The sequence below is a fragment of the Typha angustifolia genome, chromosome 14, assembly GCF_048772165.1.
Source record: "Typha angustifolia cultivar Huaian chromosome 14, ASM4877216v1, whole genome shotgun sequence".
Lineage (NCBI taxonomy): Eukaryota > Viridiplantae > Streptophyta > Magnoliopsida > Poales > Typhaceae > Typha > Typha angustifolia.
The window spans coordinates 12,297,719-12,319,410 of NC_133252.1; the positions used below are offsets into that span (position 1 = coordinate 12,297,719).

The 21,692-nt window shown below is 39.1% G+C and overlaps 4 protein-coding genes across 4 annotated transcripts; 1 reads left to right on the forward strand and 3 right to left on the reverse strand.

The window, feature by feature from the left end:
• Positions 1–3,465: 3,465 nt before the first annotated feature.
• On the forward strand, positions 3,466–4,906 carry LOC140775850 (expansin-A10-like). The gene is made up of 3 exons (XM_073119309.1): positions 3,466–3,673; positions 3,758–4,070; positions 4,157–4,906. Exons 1-3 carry the CDS (start codon positions 3,526–3,528, stop codon positions 4,458–4,460), a joined length of 765 nt encoding a protein of 254 aa, XP_072975410.1. The 5' UTR covers positions 3,466–3,525; the 3' UTR covers positions 4,461–4,906.
• Positions 4,907–5,191: 285 nt separating this feature from the next.
• LOC140775848 (MACPF domain-containing protein CAD1-like) lies at positions 5,192–11,135 on the reverse strand. Its single transcript, XM_073119308.1, has 7 exons — positions 10,198–11,135; positions 8,051–8,289; positions 7,776–7,971; positions 7,608–7,685; positions 7,251–7,434; positions 6,816–6,979; positions 5,192–5,982 (listed from the first exon to the last, which is right to left on the reverse strand). The coding sequence occupies exons 1-7, from the start codon at positions 10,453–10,455 to the stop codon at positions 5,350–5,352; spliced, it is 1,752 nt and encodes a 583-aa protein (XP_072975409.1). The 5' UTR covers positions 10,456–11,135; the 3' UTR covers positions 5,192–5,349.
• A 1,088-nt stretch (positions 11,136–12,223) lies between these two features.
• Positions 12,224–15,923, reverse strand: LOC140775394 (pentatricopeptide repeat-containing protein At5g15300-like). Its single transcript, XM_073118659.1, has 2 exons — positions 12,784–15,923; positions 12,224–12,685 (listed from the first exon to the last, which is right to left on the reverse strand). The coding sequence occupies exon 1, from the start codon at positions 14,902–14,904 to the stop codon at positions 13,294–13,296; it is 1,611 nt and encodes a 536-aa protein (XP_072974760.1). The 5' UTR covers positions 14,905–15,923; the 3' UTR covers positions 12,224–12,685; positions 12,784–13,293.
• A 140-nt stretch (positions 15,924–16,063) lies between these two features.
• Positions 16,064–21,411, reverse strand: LOC140775395 (serine/threonine-protein kinase STY13). The gene is made up of 6 exons (XM_073118660.1): positions 20,738–21,411; positions 19,795–19,927; positions 19,410–19,605; positions 19,034–19,158; positions 18,269–18,427; positions 16,064–16,506 (listed from the first exon to the last, which is right to left on the reverse strand). Exons 1-6 carry the CDS (start codon positions 20,974–20,976, stop codon positions 16,219–16,221), a joined length of 1,140 nt encoding a protein of 379 aa, XP_072974761.1. The 5' UTR covers positions 20,977–21,411; the 3' UTR covers positions 16,064–16,218.
• Between the last annotated feature and the right edge of the window lie 281 nt (positions 21,412–21,692).

The window sequence follows — 21,692 nt, forward strand, 5'->3', positions numbered from 1 at the left end:
ATCAATATTAAGCTTGAAGGAATCCTAACCGGAGAAGTTCCCAATATATGGAGAAAAGGAATCAGACTGAGCACACGACCCGTAAGCATCATGATATTTGAAAGCAAGAGGAATGGTGTGCTCTCAAACTAGCTTGATTAGTTTCACAATTGAATTAAAGCAGATATTATTACGGAGGCGAGAATGATGGGCTGTTGTGAGCCACATGATAGTCTTCTTCAACTCGCAGACAGTATAATATTTGAGCAAGGTCACAATGGAACATTAATGCCTCTGAAACTCTCAACTCACCTTAAGATTTCAATTCACTGAGACATCCATTTGCTTAATTGCCTATGGATTTCCTATCAATTGCAGACATTGAAATTAATTGCTCACACTCTGCATTTGGAATAGAAACCAACATATTTCTTTGTAGTAGGCCAGGGATGCTGCACTTGAGAAGCTGGGATATAACTCACTGTTTCAAACAGATTGTCTGCAGCCAAGGTTGCAAGAACTTCCTATAGCTGAACCAGTGCCGAATGAAGCAAAGGGATGAGGTGAGAAAGAAACCACATCGCTTCCATTTATTTGCTGATGGATGGAGAGAGTGTATCATAAAGACTTCCATTGAATCAAAATTTCTGGTACATTGAATGGATTTCGTTATATATTTTCCACTTGCTGCTCACAATGAATAAGAGAATGTATATACTTTTTGAGTGTCATAGTTGGTTTTCTAACTCTGATCAGAGACACAAGTATTACATTTGTCTGTTCATAAAAAAAAATAATAGACCTTATTTTTGGTCTTAATAAAACAGATATGCACTCTCTCTTCTTTTCCTTTTTTTTTTTTAAAATTTATTTTTCTTTTTTTCAAAGGGAGCAAGAAATTATCGATAATGTATTCAAACTTCTAAATACTCATACAACATAAGTAGCTTTCACTATCGCAGGACGAGTAGGCTGTCTTTTCTACCATTTACCAAAATTAAGGTATCTATCATGCCACATAAGGAGCACATGCCACAAACAATGCATCCTAATTAGAGGATTCCTCAAGTGGGATGTGATAATGACCATGCAACAGTGATGTTGTTGGGCCTCAATAGACCACCAAGATATATCTTCATGTAGCATGCGGCATGCCTCCATGACAATGTCAATTCTTGGCCCACCATCACATGGGTGCATGTTTTGGAGACCAAACCCCTGGCCTTGGAGAGGAGGCAAACATATGTCAATCTTTCCCCTTCCCCCTTTCCTATGCCCAAGTACTACTCCGAAAGAGAGAAAGAGAGAAGGAGAGAGATATCGATCGTCACAAGTATTCCATTGGGGCAGGTGATTAGTTGTTGGACCACTCAACTGCCCTTTCCTAGGGGCACAGATGCACAATGCCCTTACAACTTAGAACCCTAACCGCCATTTTTTGATGGATAAGCTGCACATGCCAAGTGGGGACCCTTCCATTACTAGCTTGAGATGCATATAATAGATTACCCACCCACATATTAATTAATACCATGGTTCCTAGCAGCCATCTCTTTATTTAGTGATGCTTTAATACTATACCTTTCATGAAAGAGAAGAAGAGGAGCTTTAAGTAACAACTGCCAAACATGATTATAATTCATAACTGCAATAGTTAACGTGAGAGCGTAGCTAATTAGGCAAGCTATTTAACGGAAACAGTAGGTTTACAGTAATTTCCAACCTATGCTGTTCCGTTACTCACTGCGTAATTAGACAGTGAATGTTCTCACTGCACGTTGCGATGTAACCCACCGCCTAATTAGTTAACCTCTTTCTTTCTTAATTACTTACTTAATTAATTAGTCACGGAGACAATGACTTCAACTCTCTTGGAATTAATTAACGGTGGTTTGCCTGTCCACCATCACTTGCATAAATCCGGAGACGTTATTATTCTTGTCTAAAATTTGAATTTGGACTTTTGCTTTATATATATTTATTATTATTATTTTTTGTCATGTAACAACATAGAAAAGGTCGTGATTATATTTTAGACAAGAATGCATGGAAGATACGTGCAATCTCGTCGAGAGGTGCTTCCCACGTGCCAATCTCTATCCTCTAGTCTTATCCTCCGAGGTCGATATCATGACCCGATATCACGGCCGCATATATATTATGAATAAAGATATTCTCGTCCTTTTGGCACAAATTATAAATTTCTAATGCAATGCATCCAAAAGGATAAATATATATTTATATTAACCAGTCTATGTCACGAGAGATGTTATTGGCCGTAAAGCTCGGCAAAGCCATGTGCATGTAACATGGCATGTGGGCCATCTTCTGACGAATAATGAGAGCTATATATCGGCTCTTATTCTAAGAATAGACGACTAAATATTATTCTTCCGATGAGGATTAATTGTAAACTGTAAGCTCCTGACTCGATTACTAGCCGATTATAATTATGTTTCTTTTTATCAAAATATAATGTGAAGGTAATAAATACTCGATCTAATTATTAACTTAGGCAACCACCATTGTCATGCCAAGTTCATGGTAGTTTGCATCACGAGGTGAGCAAGTTATGCGTGCATATGCACTGGTGTTATATAGCTCATGCTGTGTCGCCACGTGGGAAGTTGACCGATGACTCAACCTCATATTAGTTACCTACAGAAAGTCACCCATTCACCCACGTCTACACTAATTTGTATCTTTGTTTCAAGTTCTCCGCAATTACTGCTGAAGGACTGACTACACGAAGCTTTTCTTCTTACCCAATAAATTAAGGTTAATGTTTCACGTGAGCGAGACCTAAATTTAGGCCAACAACCATCGCAATCTTACCATACACTGGTATACACTAGTAGACGAAGTAGAAAATTTTCTTCTTATTTGCACTTGTAGATGATGAGTCGACGACCGATGGACGAATTACTTTGAATTCATAGAACCTATTCGTTTTGGAGTTCGAGCCACCTGCTAGTACTACAAGAGCTGCACTATGTGGCAGGGTTACAACAAACAGTAAGCCTAGCTAGATACTTGCCCACTTTTTGAAAGAAAGTTCAATGAATGCAGTACTCGATCAGTGAATTGAATAACAAAAAGAGGTCAATTTTGGCGATCGAAGATCGAGGGTGTCGTGCCCAAGTCCACTAGCATTTTCCCATGCAACTGGCTGAGTACCTTCATACCTTTTGGATTGTATTGTCCTTTAAGAGCTATATGCAAAGGTGCATTTGGGGAGGAGAGAGAGAGAGTTGATTAAAGAGGGTGGTGGTGGTGGTGGTGGGGTCCCATTTGGCTCAGGATTTGGTACTCCTACTCGAACATTTGCATGTGCGGTCTGATTTGAGAAATTACTCCAATCCGTTTCAAATCTTTGGCCGGCCAAGACGTCACAACGGCCAAACTTGTCTCGTTATGCAAAGAAATTAATTGAAACACCCCCACACTTCTCCTTTATAAATACCAACTACATCTCCCACCCCTAGTAACCAACACCTTCTTAAGACACAAACACTACCTCTTTCGCTCGCTCTATACCTCACCACAATGGCAGCTCCAAGGCTCTCTCTTTCCAGTTCTCTCTTCTTCTCCTTCTTCTTATCCTCTCTCTCCATCTTCGGAGTTCTCGGAGATTCTGGCTGGGAGAATGCACACGCGACGTTCTACGGCGGTGGCGACGCTTCTGGCACGATGGGTAGGTCTATATATTATATTATATATAGCTCGTCTCATTGAAAAAATTTACGACCTCGAAATAAAGTTGGCTCTCTTATCTTAGGAGGAGCATGTGGGTATGGCAACCTTTACAGCCAAGGATACGGCACGAACACGGCGGCGCTAAGCACGGCGCTGTTCAACAACGGGCAGAGCTGCGGGTCGTGCTACGAGATGCGGTGCGCCGACGACCCGCGGTGGTGCCTCCCGGGGTCGATCATCGTGACGGCCACCAATTTCTGCCCCCCGAACAATGCCCTCCCTAACGACAACGGCGGGTGGTGCAATCCTCCCCTACAACATTTCGATTTGGCCGAGCCTGCCTTCCTTCAAATAGCCCAGTACCGGGCCGGGATCGTCCCAGTGTCCTTCAAGAGGTGAGCTTTCAAATCGTACGTCTAACGAACATTTGGCCATATTGGGTTGCGGCTCCATCTTTAACGTACGTTTGTCTTCCAAACAGGGTCCCTTGTGTGAAGAAAGGGGGGATCAGGTTCACCATAAACGGGCATTCCTACTTCAACCTGGTGCTGATAACGAACGTCGGCGGGGCGGGCGACGTGCATGCAGTGTCGATCAAGGGGTCGAAGACCGGGTGGCAGGCGATGTCGAGGAACTGGGGCCAGAATTGGCAGAGCAACTCGTACCTAGACGGACAGAGCCTCTCCTTCCAGGTCACCACCAGCGACGGCCGGACCGTCACGAGCTACAACGTGGCGCCGACCGGCTGGCAGTTCGGCCAGACCTTTGAGGGTGGACAATTCTGATCATCATCAAACTGTTACATTGTTACAAGACCAATTTGCTCTATGTACGACAGTTTGAACGACTAGGAGCCTCTTCTTATATATATATGGAAGAGGTAGGTATATCATATATGATATATGGATGGCTATGCCGAGGTTGCTTCATTAATTAGCACCCGCTAAGGCCTTATTATTAGACATATAGGAAATATATAAATATATCTGTGTGTGAGTTTGTCGTCAAGTATGGCAATGAAATTATAGTTAGGTTGTCTTGTGTGCATAGATGCCAAGACAGAGATTTTAGAGAGGAGGAGGTGGATTTAAAAGATTAGCCTCCTCTCCTAGTTCTCATCACATGGATGAGAGATGATTGTGGAATCAGCCTGTTGGGTCCTATTTAATCTGTATTATGTATCAGACTTCTCATATAAAAGTTACATCAATATTATGATTTGTCGCAATAATTTCGATTGTTCTTATGAGAGTTGTGTGATTATTTTGCCACCCTACTTTAATGGGGATGAGAATTCCCAAATCCACAATCTCCTAGATCACCACAAGACAGCAAAATAAAGATCATGCAAAACTCGAGGTTAAGATTGAAAATTAGACAAAAACATGGATTCAAAGACTTGGTTATCCAAAATGTTCTGAATTCTATCATCATTTTGTGGCAATGTACTCTTGGATTTATCCAAAATGTTCATCAAAGGATAGTGACCTGACATGTATTCCTAGTTATCGGCCCATTTCTAGTGCTTTTAAAGCTTTTGATCAAACTCCAAAGGTACAGAAAAAGTCCCTCTGGCTGGGCAACCAAATCCTCATCCCATTAAATTCCCAAAGCAAATTTCCCCTAATATACATGCGTAATGAACAATATTGTCACATCTGAAAATAACTAGTTTTAGTAATTTAGCAAAGAATACTTGACTCTCAAAACAATCCTCCCTTTCTCAACACCAAGCTTCCCTCCTGTCACCAACCAATGTCCCGGAATGTCCTCCGGGCCTTTCCCCATCTCCGACGTGTCCACAAACTTTATCAGTTTTCCGGCATCTCTTGAACCTGAGCTCGAGTCACCTGACTCGGCAGAATCGGGCATGGGTTGGCTCTTCGATTTGTTGTCCAAAGCAGCAGGGCTGTGGTCCCACAAGGATCTCCTAATGGTGCAACCAGGCACTTTGGAGTAGAGAAGTTTCATGTACAACACATTCTTTGCTCCGAAGTCCCAAACTCCAAGCTGAGCTCCAGTGACTATATACACACCAGAGATATCGCCGATGAAAGTCTCATTGTTCTCGACTGGCGCTGTACTGACATGGGAGAAGTTTTTCCACTTCACGGGCTCGAACCACCGGCTGTCTTGCTCCTCGGGTCCCTGCCATTTGGGCGCACCTATGGCGACATGAGTATCCCAGTATGGTTGGAGGATCTTCGGCAAGGATACCAGATGCTGCACCTGAATACATAGTCGGTTCTGCTTCACTCCTTCCAGGCACAACCTTAGTCCAGTGACCGGTTTGCGCCCTACTGATACCTGTGATTTTTTATAAGAAAAACAGAGAAGCACAGGAATAAGATCAGCGTACATATCATCTCTTTCAAGCTATTTGTAGCCAAGGGCATGTAACGATTGATATAAGCAGAAAATTCACAAAAAGACAATATCATGTCATCAGAATACTCTATCAATATTAACAGTATGTCTAAAGCCCTATTCTTAGATCTGAACACTCAACACTCAGACAGGTGTAACATACCTATTACAGGACTAATAAGGACCCCCATTAGATAACGACAGTATAATGAGATTATTAGAACAAATTTTTTCCAGATTTAATTGGAATTAGGTGTTTCTCACTAACAATATAGCAATATAACAAAGGAATACCAACACATCTTAGGGCAGAGTATCAGATCAGCAGTCTACTAATTTGCTCGAGAGAAGTTCTGATAACTTATCACTATTCCAGTGTTTCAGATACTAAGACAGCCACAATCATGAACATTAGAACATGAGACAATTACTTCTGCCAGGACATAATTTCATCACAAGAGTCCTTGTATATTTGTCTCATAATCATCTAGAAATTCATAACTTTCAACAGAGTTGAGTTATCCCACTGGCTGAAGTAAGTCGGGCAATATTTCATGGGATTATAGGTTTGTCTGAACAAGTAGTTGAATATTATGATTAGCTCAGAAAAGCAAGTACAACAGTTTGAATCTGCCCAGAGGCATAACCTTAATGTGTAACTGATAGAAATTAAAAGGTAGCAATAAAGCCATGCTTGTCTTTCTCATCTACCATCAAAATCAGTATTGACCTTCCAGTTTCAAGGACAATATGTGATTCTCAATGCTGCCTACCTGTTCTTGGCTGATGTATAGCTTCTTGCCCATCATGCTGAACTGCAAAGCTGGGCAGACTGGCTCTTTTCTTTGATGTCCAGGAAGTTCATCTCGAACTGGGGCCCATAATCGGGGAATCTGAAACTCCAAGAAATATCTTAGCTCCTCAATCGGGGGTTTGTCTGCAAAATGGAGGGGATGAATTTGGCGATCAATTACAGAAGAAAGAAAAAAAAAAGGATAGGTAAAACAGCATGATGTGCCCGTCAATGCAGTTCTAGAGAGGGTAAGACATGTGCAGCTTTATCCTCGTTGTCAAAAAAAACTATTTCCATGAACAGAACCTGCAGTCATGGGGTGCCTGGTGGCAAGTCTTGTGTAACACTCATGACACCCTCATTTAGTAAGAGAGCAATTTTAAGAAATAGTCAGAATTATATTGGTGATATTTACATTCTAGATAAAGGTTAATAGCACGAATCAGATGATCCTTCCCAGGAATGCCTTCGAGGAGAGAAGTTATTGGAAAGAAGCTCATATCTATGACATCAGGTGCTGACTGGACAGTTCTAGCCCACTGGGTGTGGCTCTGAATTAGATCATCACCTCCCCTCCTCCTAAAAATGACGGTAACATCCTGCATCAGTAAAGGCATCAGAAAAGTGGGAGTCTAAGAATGCTCCTTGAAAATTTCACTATAAACAAATAATTAATAATTGAGATGAGTTTTATAACTCTCGTAACTCTGTCCATCTATTAAGAAAGCTCGTTGACGGAAATAATAAATGAAAGGGAGCATGTGTCACTTGCCTCTTTTGCAGTCAGATAAGGTGAGTTAGGAGGTTGCGGGTATACTCCCTGGCTGCTGAACACAAAAGGATCCACAGTCTGGCAAAACAAGGTCAGCAAATAAGCAAACATAAAATGATATAAATAATAGTCATTAGCACTTTGAGGAGAGCAAAACAAAGCATTAACCTTATCCTTCAGTATCATTGGACCTGAGTTTGTATAGCTTTCACTCTCAGAGAACCTCTGTTCTCCAATATCATGTGCATAATTTTTTATTTCCATGGTAGACAATGATGATGAGCTGTGCTGCTTGACATAAATTACGTCCTTACCACCAATAGTAATGGACATGATGATATGGGTGCCATAATTCTCAATAAACCTGTACACAATTTAAACTGTCATGGCCATTCCTCTCTTAGAATCCATCTTTTTTTCACAACAAAAATCTGAATATTAACCTTGCTAAGGCTGATGGTTCCCATGAAAGTGGCACAGCTCGCCTTACGTCTTCGATCAACTTTATAGTTTGTTTCATCAGATGAACTTTATATAGTGGAATGAACTTCCCATCCATGGCGAGGCTTTTTGTAGCTGCAGCATCGATTTTCTTAGATCCAGTAAAGGAGAAAGCAGAGATGAAGCTTCCAAGGGGAATATTCCCTGATAAATTAGCCTTTCTGTTGAAAGCTTCTGCCATCTGTAGTCACACAAGAAGGAAAAAAGAACAAAGAAATGAGAATCAACGAACTACTCTGATCATAAATTAGCTAACAAAACCTATATAATATTCTAACTTGTACATAATATATCATAAATCTATGTCTTTTAAAGCACAGAGATGTAAATAACCAGGATAACCAATAGATTGTTACTTATCCTAATGTTCTGTGACATACCAACATGTTTTGAACAGGTGTTTCTTTTTTCACTCATATACTTCGCATATTTAGTTTGCATTAATGGCTTTATGCATATGACTGAACCAAATCAGATAGCATATAGAGGAAAAAAACTCAAAAAGATTCTAAGGGAGAACAATTACTGATCATCATGACCAGAAAAGATACAATTATATACATGCACTACCTCCATTACAGCTACTCCTCCATACTAGTACCTACTTCTGTGGTGTCTATCTATAAGAATACTGAATAGGTAAGAAAACTGACAAATTTTATTACCAGCATATAAGCTCTTTGGTAGTTAACAAATTTCATAAAGTACCAATAATAGATATACAATACTTGCTCCTGTTCTTCTTAATTTAGCAATTACACATGCACTTATATGTTATGACAATTACTATCCATTCAATTATTTGTTCGTCCTCTGATAGCCATTGTGATGTATCTTAATGCCAATCTTCTAGGACACCTTCTGATGTTAGAATTTAGAACATGGATTACTTAAACTACATTTAACTTGCTTGCCCAGGAACAAAGTATGATATAGTAGTCATACTGTAAAACTGGAAGTTACTAACACTATATTTGCATGCAACTGCAATTATTTGATGAATATACCTAACTTAATAGACAAATAGATTCTAAGGCATGACACAATTGGAATTTGGACATAGATAGCACAGAATAACCAGAAATACTCTAGTCCTTGCTAATGAGCATGAACCGTGAGCACTTTTAAGACTCTTCTTCTGAATGATAAGACAAGGAGAAATTAGCACCATGGGCTTATTTCTAGTTTACTTGTTCCTTTGAAGAATTACCTAACATCCATTAACGTATTACATAAAAGAATTGCTTAAGAAAGCCATCCCTACTTTCCGTACCAACAGTCCTCAAAAGATCTTGCCCTGAATTTAAATGCTGTATGATGTTTATGCATTCTCCCAACAACTATACTTGAATAAAACTATTACAATTATTTGTGGTAGCAATGTGTATTGCAAGTTACATGCTGGTATTAATTGTCTATAACACTGTTTTGAAAAGCAGCCGCATAGGCAGTGGCAGTGGGTCAACTGCCTGCATATGCATTATTCAGCCCTCATATGCAGACCAACCACATATGCGGACAGCAAATATTGACCGCATATTAAACAACAAAGCATGAATGCTAGTCCTTGCTTGTGCTACTGCAGATGCAGCTGGAATCGTGTACATCGCATGTTAACCTAGAACATGGAATCCTTACTACAGAAAACGAGAGAAAAGAAAACTTAGCAAAACTTATCAGCAGGCTAATCAGGCTTTGAAATATCTGCAGCCAAGAGCAGTTAATAACACTCACTGACTACAAAATGTCTATGGTTTCACAAGTTAAATCCAGTCTATAGAAACTAAATTCCATCAACTTCACTAGGGACAAGAATTAAAATAGAAAATTACATTTTAGAGCAAGCAAACACAATCAATCTGCACAAACTAAGAAGAATTTACAACAATCCAATCGAACAAAAGGCCAAAGGGGAAAAAATAGAAGAATAAAGCAAAACATATAAGAGTAAATCTATGTGGCTGCCTTAATATCCTGACAAGACAACACATGTGAACCTCAAGTAGTCTAGTAATAGCAAGACAAAGAAGAACAAAACTAAAACAAATAGGATAAACAAAGATAGGTTCTTAATACAGTAATATAGCACCTCATAGAAGCTGCAAGCACCAGTTCCTTCTCTCCCACCACTGTCGCAGGAACATTTCACATCCCTCGGTACATCGGGCACAACCATGCCATCGAAGATCATTTGATCCTTCGTATGCTCATCCACCTCTACAAGCCGAGACCCTGCAAGCCCCTTGCAGTAAAGAAGCCTTGTATCATAATTCACATCAAAACCTCTCCCAAGCGCTTGGATCGAGTTATGGATAGTGCGAAGAGCTGCATTCTCCTCCATCCTCATGAATTTCCAGGCAACGCAATACAACCCAAGACAACAAATTTCAACCGATCAGATCCGAATCGCAGAACCCCTAAAACCCTAAGTCGAAACCTAACACCGAGAAACTTCCAGGAAATACGAGTGGATTAAGCCCCAGAAAGGAGGTCCCTTCTCATCCATCTCAAAAACCAATTTCCCCATCTGGGTTTTCTCAGAAGCCCTCCAAAAGGCTAAAAGATCCAATCTTTCCCATCAAAAACAGCATCCCTCCAATTATTTTAGTCAAATTTCTTGGATCCTGAGGCAAGAAGGATGAAAAGACGAGCTTTTTCTTCTTCCTTTTACATCAAAAGTTAGAAATCCACCGAACCAAAACTCCAGAGTAAGGATCTCCCTCCCTACACGTAAATCTAAAAAGAATTGGTACAATCCCGGTACCTTCTTTTATCTTCTAATAAGAGGGGGTCGGGTTCCTTCTCGAGATGGTAAACGCGCAAAAGAAGAGAAGAAAGACTAGGAGAAGTAGAAAGAAGACCTCTTTACGATTCCCATTTGTTTACAACTGGAGCAAGGAATTACTTGGTAGATTGGAGACTTCTCTATCTCTGCCTATTTTGGCCCCATAGACATCGACCATGGATAGAGTGTGTGGGGACTTTTTTATGCTACCAGAGAAGTGATTTGATGACCTTTTGCTATGAGTTTTCCGACGGATGCCACGACGAATCCAATCTATCCATCTATTTCCTGGAAAGTCAACGTTTTGAGAGGTTGGTCAACTATCAAACTACAAGTCATCACAGATTTGTCCAATTTTGTCCAATTCCAAGCAGTGTTTGGATCTATAATCTCGTGAGATCCGTACCCATCCTTGATATTAGGATATTTTATAAATTACACCTTATATATTATATCTATTTTATAATTTGCATTCATCTTTTATAATTTAACTCTTTATTTTTTTTAGATAATTTTTATTTAATATTTTGATATTATTTTAACTTACTGACATTGATCTAAAATAATTTCACCATTATTTTTTTCTCTTCTGCTCCCTCCTCTAAAAAAGGCATAGATAATTTAGATATTTATAAATTATTTTATATATTATAATATAATATTTATTTATTAGTATTATTTAAATTGACAGATTATTAAATAAGAATTATAAAAAAAAGGTATGGATCAGTTACAAAAATTTAAAATGCTGAGTATAGATTATAAATAAATAAAATATAGAATATAATTTATAAAATTCACTCGATATATAAAAGATAGACGATATCTCGTTAAGATATTAATAATTTCGATCTAAATTTGGCAGACCATCTATATTGGTCTTTATATTATATTCAAAGAGTCTTCTTTTACGACATCTGGTAAATGAACAATTATTAATATTAATCGAAATTTTGACCAGCATAAGTTGTGCAAATTGGACTTCTGAAGTACAATGATGGAGTGTGTCAATCTTGCATGTGATGTTTACTTCACTTGGAAGTGGTGATATGTTGATAGCCATAGTAATTTTGTTCCACAATTTCCTCATCTCGTAATCTTTGTGGAAATCTCATACTTAGCATTTTATGATAATCTATGTCATAATGCACATTACCTAAACATTCACTTAGATATTAATTAATGCATCTAGTGAGCTGCATCTCTTAGGTCCTGTTTGCTTTGAATTTAGAAACTCCGTTCAGAGACTTTTAAACTAACTCAATAATTAAATATTATTTTATTCTTTATATTAATAAAATTTATTTTTTTAAAAAAATCAAGGTCAAACTAAGCAAGACCTTAAATTTCTTCTGTTCATGTAAAAAAAAAAGAAGAAGATAATTATAGTGTAGAGAAGTATCCTAAGCAACGGATCAAACTCAAATCTTCTAGAAAGGATGCACCTAGAAAGGAGCCCCTCCTGCCTGGACCCTGTCGCACCCCACGAGGGGAAAGACCGATATCGATGAGAAGGAGAGACAAAATATCAACTGAGGAAGAGGCTGACAACAGCTTGGCTGTAACCTACCACTGGTTGAAACATTGATTGCTAATTATGATGCCTGAGATCCTGCTACCAGCTGAAAGTTGGCAGTTGATGGTTGAGTAGTAGACAGTTTGCCTCATTAACCCATTTGAAATTTGAATAACATAAAGGTGATGCATGATACGATAATTCACCAGACAACAAATCCCAATTTAGTTTTGCTTCCATGGAGAGGATTGGAGGAGTTCAGACATGCCTAGACAACTGCAATGCCAAAAGAAAGAAATCGGTAATGATATTAGGCACCAACGAAAAGCTTATCGATTACAAAGTTAGGAAATTGGATAACTCAATGCCCGAACCTTAAAACAGTGATCCCTTTGGAGTGAGTGAGTGAGTCGTCTGAGAGATTTCGACATGCAGTGGATCTATTCTAGCAAAGATAAGATATGAAGCATTCTTAGTCCAACTAGAACTGGACGAATTACTATGCAAACTGAAGCTAGGAGCTGCAATGCTCTGAGTCTTAAGAAATGCACACATTAACGTTGTGCCAGTTTGTTGTCCTTATATACAATCCTCCTACACAGAAGACTTCACCATCATCCTCGAATGTCTCGTGGCATTTATGCTCTCTTGCTCTCCTTGTTGCTCACCCGATCTTGCTTCAGTTACTATCAGTTTGGAAGTGCAAAACTTCAATTCTCAAATGGCACGGAGCTGACCAAGTCGCAAAAGCCGTTAAAGTAGTCCAGCAATGATAATACCTGCAACTCAATCCAGTGAATGCTTGAGATCTGAATCAGTCTGTTGTGGCACCTTTCAATGTCAGTGTTCATGGACAAAGGCATCGATATATTATGTATAAAGCTCTAGCTTAGCTCAATTTGACTATAACCAGCCTGCTTTGAAATGCTACAGCCAATCAACTTAGTTCTCAAATTCTCGACATCCTCCCATCTTTCAGCATCTGCACAAATGTTTGAAATTGTTACGATCTCGTCATCTCCTAATGGTCCCAGTTCGCGTCGTTCTTTGAGTGCTTCCTTTGCCAACTCCATATGCCCGTATACCCGACAAGCTGCTAACACAGTCTTCCACAGCACCGAGTTAGCCTTCACCGGCATATCCTTAATCATCTGATAAGCTTCTTTGACCATACCACATCGGCATAGCAAATCAACCATGCAACCATAATGCTTTATGTCTGGCTCAATCTTGTACTTCTCAACCATTCTCTTGAAATATGCCTGCCCTTCTTTCACCAGACCCTTGTGGCTGCAAGCAAGCAAGACACCCAGAAAAGTGATTCGATTGGGCTCTGCAACTCGGCTTGGCTCCCTCTCCATGGAGGCAAAAAGCTCGAGAGCCTCCTCAAAACAACCATGAACTGCCAAACCAACAATCATGGCATTCCAGCAAGTAATGTGCTTCAATGACATTCCACTGAACACCTGCCAAGCTAGCTTCAGGCAACCACATTTTGCGTACATATCTAACAGAGCATTGCCCACATACCCTTCAATCATAATGTCCTTATTCTTCAAATACCTGTGAATCTCCTTTCCCATCTCCAATTCTCCAGTCTCCGCACAAGCTCCAAGAACTGACACTATTGTGAGCTCCGTTGGCTCCATCTCATCCCCCTGCATCTGCCGGAACAGCTCCAATGCACACTTATACCGCTTAAAGCGAACATATCCTGCAATCATGGAGTTCCACGAGATAGCGTCCTTCTCGGGCATCTCTTCAAACACCCTCCTTGCGGCCCGCACATCACCTGCCCTCACATGCATTGTGATCATGCTATTCCATGACGTTACATTCCTCTCAGGCATCTGTCGAAACAATCGTTCAGCCATTACCCGATCGCCATGCCGGTCATAAGCAGCCATCAAGGTGTTCCATGACACGGGGGTCCTATAAACCATTTCCTCGAATATTTTACATGCACCATCAAGATTCCCGCACTGAGAGTACATAAACATCAAAGAATTCTGTACAAAGGAGTTGTGGATAATACCCAATCGAAAGGCGCGGGAATGGAGCTCACAACCCTTCTGAGCGAATCCAAAAGGGGGTATCTGGTTGCCAGAATCAACGGATGCGGAGAAGGAGCGGCCGCAGGCTTTGAGGAGGAAAGGAAAGGTGAAGTGTGCAGCGGGGACTTGGGCGCGACACATCCGATTGTAGAGATGGATTGATTCAGAGGGGAAAATGCTAGTGGAGTAGGCGCGAATGAGGCAATTATACTGGGAAGGTGACTGGAGATGGCCGGGAATTTCATCGAACAGCCTGCGTGCGTAGTGAAGATTGCCCCAGGAAGAGAGGGCGGAGAGGGAGATGAGCTTGGTGGTGAGAGGTTGGTGATGGACGAGGCCAGATTTGGTGAGAAGGCCTTGGGTTTTCTTGAGTTGCTTCATGGTGGAGGAGTCTTGCAGGAGGAGGAGGAGGTGTCTGGGACTGTAAGAGAGGGAGGTCATAGTTGCTGTAGGAGCTCATCTATCATAGATGGAGGGCATCGTTTGTTGTCAAAATTAGAAAGACTTCTTCCTTGCACGGAGACATAAAGATCCGTATTCTCATTGCATGGTCCAAGTCATCATGTAGACCTCCTCCTTTCTTCCTAGAGTGTATGAATGAGGGATGAATCAGTATTATCCCCATTATTCCTAGAGTTATTCTAAACACCCCAACTTTTGAGAGTAGACAGGCTAAGAACAAATTTGGAATTAAAAAATAAAAAATAAAAATTATTTATCCTGAAATAACTGTTATCATAGAATAAAGTCGGCCCAATTCAAGAACGAGAATTACTCTAAAGATCTATTATTTATATCCCTTATCTCATTCAACCATGCTATAAGAGCAGCATCTCCATTTGTCTGCATTCAGATTGTAGAGCAGAAACAATTTACAAAATATCAGGTCAGTAGACGACCTCATTCATAAACTTAGGATGATGTTTCCAGAAGCAGAAAGGTTTAAGATAAGAAACAACAAATCATTATATTAGCACACTCAGAAGCATCAACAAATTAATTGGTAGAATACAAATATCAGATACGATGAATAATAGAATACAACTCAGTAGTCAAACCTTATTTGGAAACCAAAAGGTAAAGTAAGGATCGGCAGTCTTGCATGAGAAGACTTTAAGACATTTGCACAGTAGCTGATCCTTATATTTTTTTTATTTTTTATTTGTTTGTTTGTTTGTTTGTTTGTTTGAGAAAACACAGCAGCTGATCATGTTACATAACAATATTGACACCCACTACTTCCAAGTTCCAACCTCAAAAAGTGATCAACGGAAATAGTACACTGCATTGTTCATCATACCGGAAAGCCTGCTGTTCATTACAATGCAAAAAAAGGAACAACGGAACTTACATTAACAGATGTGAACTGTAGATATTGTCATCGTCTTTCAAATACTACATTTTTGTAATATGATATAAACAAGACGAAACACTAAAAACCATTTTAGTGTTCGTGAAGCTGGATTGAGCATGGAGATTCCTAATAATCTTTAGCTGAACAAGATGTTGCCCACTAAGACCCAGAAAAGCTGACTGCTTGTAGCTAAAAAGAAAATGGGAGGGGGGGTTCAATGAATCAAAGTAAAAGAAGATCAGATAATGGGGTCAGGAATAAGCCATATATAACTTGTATTTCTGCTCTTTAGAAACATCCATTACAGTTACTATTCTATTCAGCATGCTTTCCGTGTATTACATGTAACCTGTACTAAACTACTACTATCAGACAGAAACATCAGAAACCTTTTTTATTGATCATGCCCTACCATTGCCTACCCTCTTTGCTGCAAAGAGCTGACGAAGAAAAGAAAGCTTGCCCCCGCGTGCAGAGGATGTGGCTGTAAGTGTCCCCCTATGACCCATCGTGACAGGAACAGCTTCAGGTTCCTGAGAGGGAGGTGAAGGAAGTGTGAAAAGGAAAGCATTTAGCATGCGTATTATCTGGCTGAAGCTTGGCCGTGAATTTGGATCCTCGACCCAACACGACTGCACGATGAACACAAGTTCTGGAGGAGTGCCATCTGGAAATGGTGGACGCATTTGCTTTTGCCAACCCAGAATCCAAGAGATAGCTCAAGTCAGCAAATAGTAATCCAAATGTAAATACTTTACTTAAATAGAAAATTGTATTTTATATTGCAACAAACACAGATTTCCACCAAAATACTCGATTTTACTATTTACATGACTAAATTGGCATCTGGAAACATTTATCTTTCAAGAGAATGATGTTGATCTCGCAAAATAGTTGATAGCAGATGCTCAGAATATAATTGTGAAACACTATAAAAAACAAATTATAGCTAAGGATTGTCCATTCTATAGAGAATGTAATGAAGTCCAGAACAAAAGAATCAAGTAAGAATCGAGCTCTTTAGAATGGACTTTACGGAGAATGTAATGAAGTCCATGCTTATCTGGTCTCAGTTGAAAGTTGAAGTTAGACTGGCTCTATTTTGTGTTACACTTAGTTTAGAATCTATATAGTTAAGACTACTTATTTTATCAGGATTAATCCAGTCGATTGGATCTAGTTCTTTATTTAACTGAGTCTGCTTTAGTTGGTCTGGCCAGATGTCGCACTCAAGTGAGAAAGGCCCGTGTTCTTTTCCAAGCTCTTTTCTGTCTTGGAAAAGGCCTTCTCCATTAGTTTGTATATGGGCGTGTGCTGTAATATGTGGGAAAAAACCATGATCCGTGAAATTCATCCAAAGCACTCATTTTAGGTGCCCTCTAATCCGACACTAGGACCTCTGTTCAAATACACAGGTTGCACAACCTCCAAATGGAACTTTTGTACCTTCAATCTCAAGTTCTCAACATAGCAGGGCTAACATGGATATCATGGCATGTGAAGGCATAAGTTCAACACTACAGTGAATTGATCATGGAATATGACCATTATAATCCTCTATCACTCTTAGTTTAGTGGTTAAATCACTTCTAGTGACATGAAATCTTCTTCCTCGTGCAATTAATATTCATTGATTGTTTTGCATGAGGAAGAAGAATGCATGGACATGGTTGCGTTAACCAGAAAAAATGGTTCAACAAACTCAAAAACTTCCTTGACATTTTACCTAGCTATGATATGCAACCAGTGACCATGGTAATATATTCTAAGAAATTCATACGAGCCAAACTTGCCTTGACATGGATTTCCAGAAGTAAACTTCAGTACTCCATGGGCAATTTGCTTGCTCCTTTCTAGTTCTAGTTTTTTTCTTTCTTTTCTTTTTCCTAGATCCATCAAGCAGCTTATATAGTAAAGCAACAAGGTTGTGCTTGTCCTCCAAGGAGAAAAATAATTTACAGATATGATATAGAAATTATATATTAGTCAAACTGACTACCAATTCAAGGCATTAGGTTTTCTAAAAGTAAAGATTCTTCACATAAAGGTGGCATTAGGAGATCACAAACAACTGTAAATCAAAATCTGGAACAAAGTGCAAATGAAAATGAGAAAAGATCAGATAATATACGATTTTAAGAATAATGTCATCCTAGGTGTAACATAAGTCCACTATCCAATAGTCATCTTCTGAAATGAATGAGCACTCTGTCATAATCAGCCGGTAGATTTCCATTACATGATTATTATAGATTTATTTATGTCACCTATTTAATACAGGTAACGGGTACATTCGAGAAACATAATACTGGTAACCATGTTATCTAGTAAGATGAAGCATGCATAGTTGGCACTCAGCCAAGTGGTTATAGGATGGGATTACAAAAAAAATTTAAAAATCTTCCTTTTGCAGCATATTACTTGCACTTATAATGTGAAGTTAATTCTTACCTTAAAAGCAGCGGCGTACGCAGCTTGCAGGTTGGACATGCCCTCAAACGGCATTTTGTTGGTCAACAACTCCCAGAAAACAATACCAAAGCTGTACACATCAACCTTGTTTGTGTAGTGCTTCTTCTCTCCACGTCGCAGCGTAACAGTGCTATACAACTGCAATGCCATAAGACTTTAGAATGAGTTGAGTTATTGTTTTATTATAAACACAAAGCAAACCATGATTGAAATCTTGAAGTCTATACTTAAAACTTTCTCTATTAAGATGCAAAACAATAATAAATGTAATTGACAAAAAGGAAAGGTTGTTATGAAGATGAAGCAAAGGAAATATGATTTGTATATGGTGAAACAACATTACAGGAAAAGGTTGTTACCTCAGAGATAAGCTTCACATATAAAAATTAAGACAACTCAGTGCTACCTTAATTCAAATAGTTGAATCATTTGATTAAGGCCATCTGACCTTTGAATAGACTTCAAGGTCCTATGAAAAGTATGACCCAAAGAAGGTAAACAGTGCCAACGCGCCATAGATAGAGTGTCTTCGATGAATTATTTTTCCGATATAAATTATTTTGCACTACCAATTAGAGAACATTACTCAAATCTAGAGTAGGAAAAACAAGCTGTTAACATTGATACTTAATTGCAACTGTTCACTAATTGCCCAAAATCTATATGCAGAGTTCAAAGTGGCTGTAAACATGAAACTTTGTCTACTAGTGTATCAACATAAAAAGTGGTCCACTAGTCTGTTACCTCTGGAGCCATCCATCGGTAAGTTCCAGTTTCAGCGGTCATCATCTCGGTCACAGTTTCTTCCCTTGCAAGTCCAAAATCAACAAGTTTCACATTCTTTTGATTTGCAGTAAGCAACAAATTATCTGCACATTTAAACTACTTTTGATTAGTAAACATTGAGAAACAACAGTAGAAATAAGTCATACTATGCATTTTACTAACAATAGAAAGATTAAAAATAACACAGAACAAAGGCTACAACTAAAACTAGATGACTTCCCAAATTCAGGAAAGATGCTATTAGTATAGTAAAACAATATTATATCTATTTTATGCATGCCACTTAGGTCTAACGAATGATGTTCTATGCAAAAGAAAAATAGGAGAGTAGTACCAGGTTTCAAATCTCTGTGTATTATCCCATTAGCATGTAGACAGTCCATAGCACGAGCAATATCAAGTGCAAAGCTAATAGCTTTATAAAGATCTAATTGATTGGGGCGAATACTAGTCAAATATTTCTTTAGTGACATCCCAGGTAGTAGCTCACTGGCGATAACCATGATTGGGTCCTTGCACGCTCCAATGAACTTCATAGAAGAAGAAAGTAGTTATAAGCTTAAAATATATAAGCCAAAAAGAAAACAACAACGTTATCTATTTAAGGTAAGAATACCTAAGCTTAAAGTATACAAGTTGTAACTAGTTAGAATTAGTAATCAATCTTGCACCAATATAAATGTGATCAAACATTGCAATTTATTAAGCTGAGAATGCACCTTCACAAGGTTCTCATGTTTCACTCTGGACATCATATTAACTTCTCGAATAAATCGAGCTTCAAGTGTCGCTCTCTCTTCAGGAGTGCTGCCACCATTCAGAACTTTGATTGCTACAATTTGACCACCATACCTAGTTTATAACATATCCAAAAGGCACAACTAATCATATGATGCTAATGACTATAAGTAGGGCAGAGAAAATTTTGCAGTTAAATCTATTAACCAAGAGCATGATTAACAACTTAATAGATGAACCATTTACAAGGGCAAAAAGAAATGTAATTTCAGTTCATGCAACAACAAAGTACTAAGAAGTTAAGGTCGCATCAATAACGTAAGCCTCGTATCTCAAATGATATTAATAATGATAATACTAGTGACTATTGAGAGAAAAAAAAAACGTCAAATATTAGTATCATCTGGAAAAGTTAGACAAAGTAAAAGGCATTCCTACTTAAGCAGTGCGACAGTAGAACATCTCTCAAGATTATCATATCACTAGGATCAAGAAATAAATTAGAATTCAGAACATGGTTGAAGTTTAAATATGCAGAATATAGGTAATTAACAGATTACTGAATAAATATCACCGTGTAAAGTTGTTCTGTAGATGTGCATGGTGTGCTACAAAGTCCTTCTGCATAAAGATCATAATTTTGGGCAGTAAAATGTATTTTGCCTAATCAGTTGTAGTTTTTCATAGAAGCTGATACGGCTTCTGTATGAGAAAAAGGAAAAAGTGACGCTGCAAAAACTTCAATAATAACGCTGACTCAACTATATTCTCCATTTTGTGCGGTTAATTATATCTATCCTGGATTTGCTTGATTACGACAGTACTACAATTGGATCAAATTAACAATGATTACAAGTAGGTAATATGAAGAAGAAAAAGATATATAAATATATTAAGACAAAATTATCGGAAACTTGTACTTACTTTCCCTCGTAGACTTTCCCATGAGCTCCCTCTCCAATCTTCGATCCAATAAAAAGCAACTTTGGGTCAATCAGCAGCTTCACATCAATATCAAACTGCGGCGACGCCGTAAAAATCCCATTCATTCCAACCGAGCGCCTTCCCAACTGGATCGAATCATCCGCAACTCTGTTCATCCCAGGCCTCCTGAACTCTTCCCCATCTTCTCTACCATCTCTAAGCTCCTCACCACAACTCATATTCTCGCGAACACAGACAGAGAAGCGAAATCTCACTTCATTGACAAAGGATCACAGCTTTAAAGAAAAAAAAACTACTTTTCCAGCATCAAACACATTTCCGATGCCCAAAACTTCCCGGCAACTTAGATAGAGAGATACACATAAGAAAATCTAAATCAAGGACGCGATTTTGAAGCTAAAGAACTGCACAGAGTCCAACTCATCCAAGAGAAAAACGATTGCATCTCAAGGGCTTAGGTAGAGAAGACCTTCGATCCTTGAGCTGGGAGCTCCCCTCCTCTCTTATTAGCCCCCACGAAGAACCCTAAACCTAACTCCAACCCTAGAGATTTTGTTTTCTTCTTCTTTCTCTTATCTCTTCTTTGCGTCTCGGAGAAGACTTTTTCCGGGCATCGGTTCTTGGTAACGGCGGCACTCGCCCCCACCTTTGTATTTTAACGCCGTAGAGGAAAAGCTTCGGGTCTCTCCTGTGGAAAACGATAACCAATCAGAAAACACCACGTGGAGGTGGGAGAAAGTAAAAGAAAACGAGATGCTTGTGTGGACTTGTGGTCACCGCATCGGCGATCCAGACGACGCTCCATTTCAAATATCGGCTCGCGTTTTTCCCCCCTCCGCGAGCACAAACAACGAAATCATAAATCCGTCCTTAAAGCATCTATTTTTTACGAATCGGTCCCTACGAATAGTTAGGATCTTTTAAAACCATAGAG

Coding starts and splice junctions, on each gene's coding strand:
- LOC140775395 (XM_073118660.1), bottom strand. CDS start 20,976: ATGAGTTGTGGTGAGGAGCTTAGAGATGGTAGAGAAGATGGGGAAGAG. Junction 19,928..20,737: donor GGGAAAGTCTACGAGGGAAA/GTAAGTACAAGT, acceptor GTTATAAACTAG/GTATGGTGGTCAAATTGTAG. Junction 18,428..19,033: donor ACCGATGGATGGCTCCAGAG/GTAACAGACTAG, acceptor ATGGCATTGCAG/TTGTATAGCACTGTTACGCT.
- LOC140775394 (XM_073118659.1), bottom strand. CDS start 14,904: ATGACCTCCCTCTCTTACAGTCCCAGACACCTCCTCCTCCTCCTGCAA.
- LOC140775848 (XM_073119308.1), bottom strand. CDS start 10,455: ATGAGGATGGAGGAGAATGCAGCTCTTCGCACTATCCATAACTCGATC. Junction 7,686..7,775: donor CAATGATACTGAAGGATAAG/GTTAATGCTTTG, acceptor TTGTTTTGCCAG/ACTGTGGATCCTTTTGTGTT. Junction 5,983..6,815: donor TATACATCAGCCAAGAACAG/GTAGGCAGCATT, acceptor AAAAAATCACAG/GTATCAGTAGGGCGCAAACC.
- LOC140775850 (XM_073119309.1), top strand. CDS start 3,526: ATGGCAGCTCCAAGGCTCTCTCTTTCCAGTTCTCTCTTCTTCTCCTTC. Junction 3,674..3,757: donor CGACGCTTCTGGCACGATGG/GTAGGTCTATAT, acceptor CTCTTATCTTAG/GAGGAGCATGTGGGTATGGC. Junction 4,071..4,156: donor GTCCCAGTGTCCTTCAAGAG/GTGAGCTTTCAA, acceptor TCTTCCAAACAG/GGTCCCTTGTGTGAAGAAAG.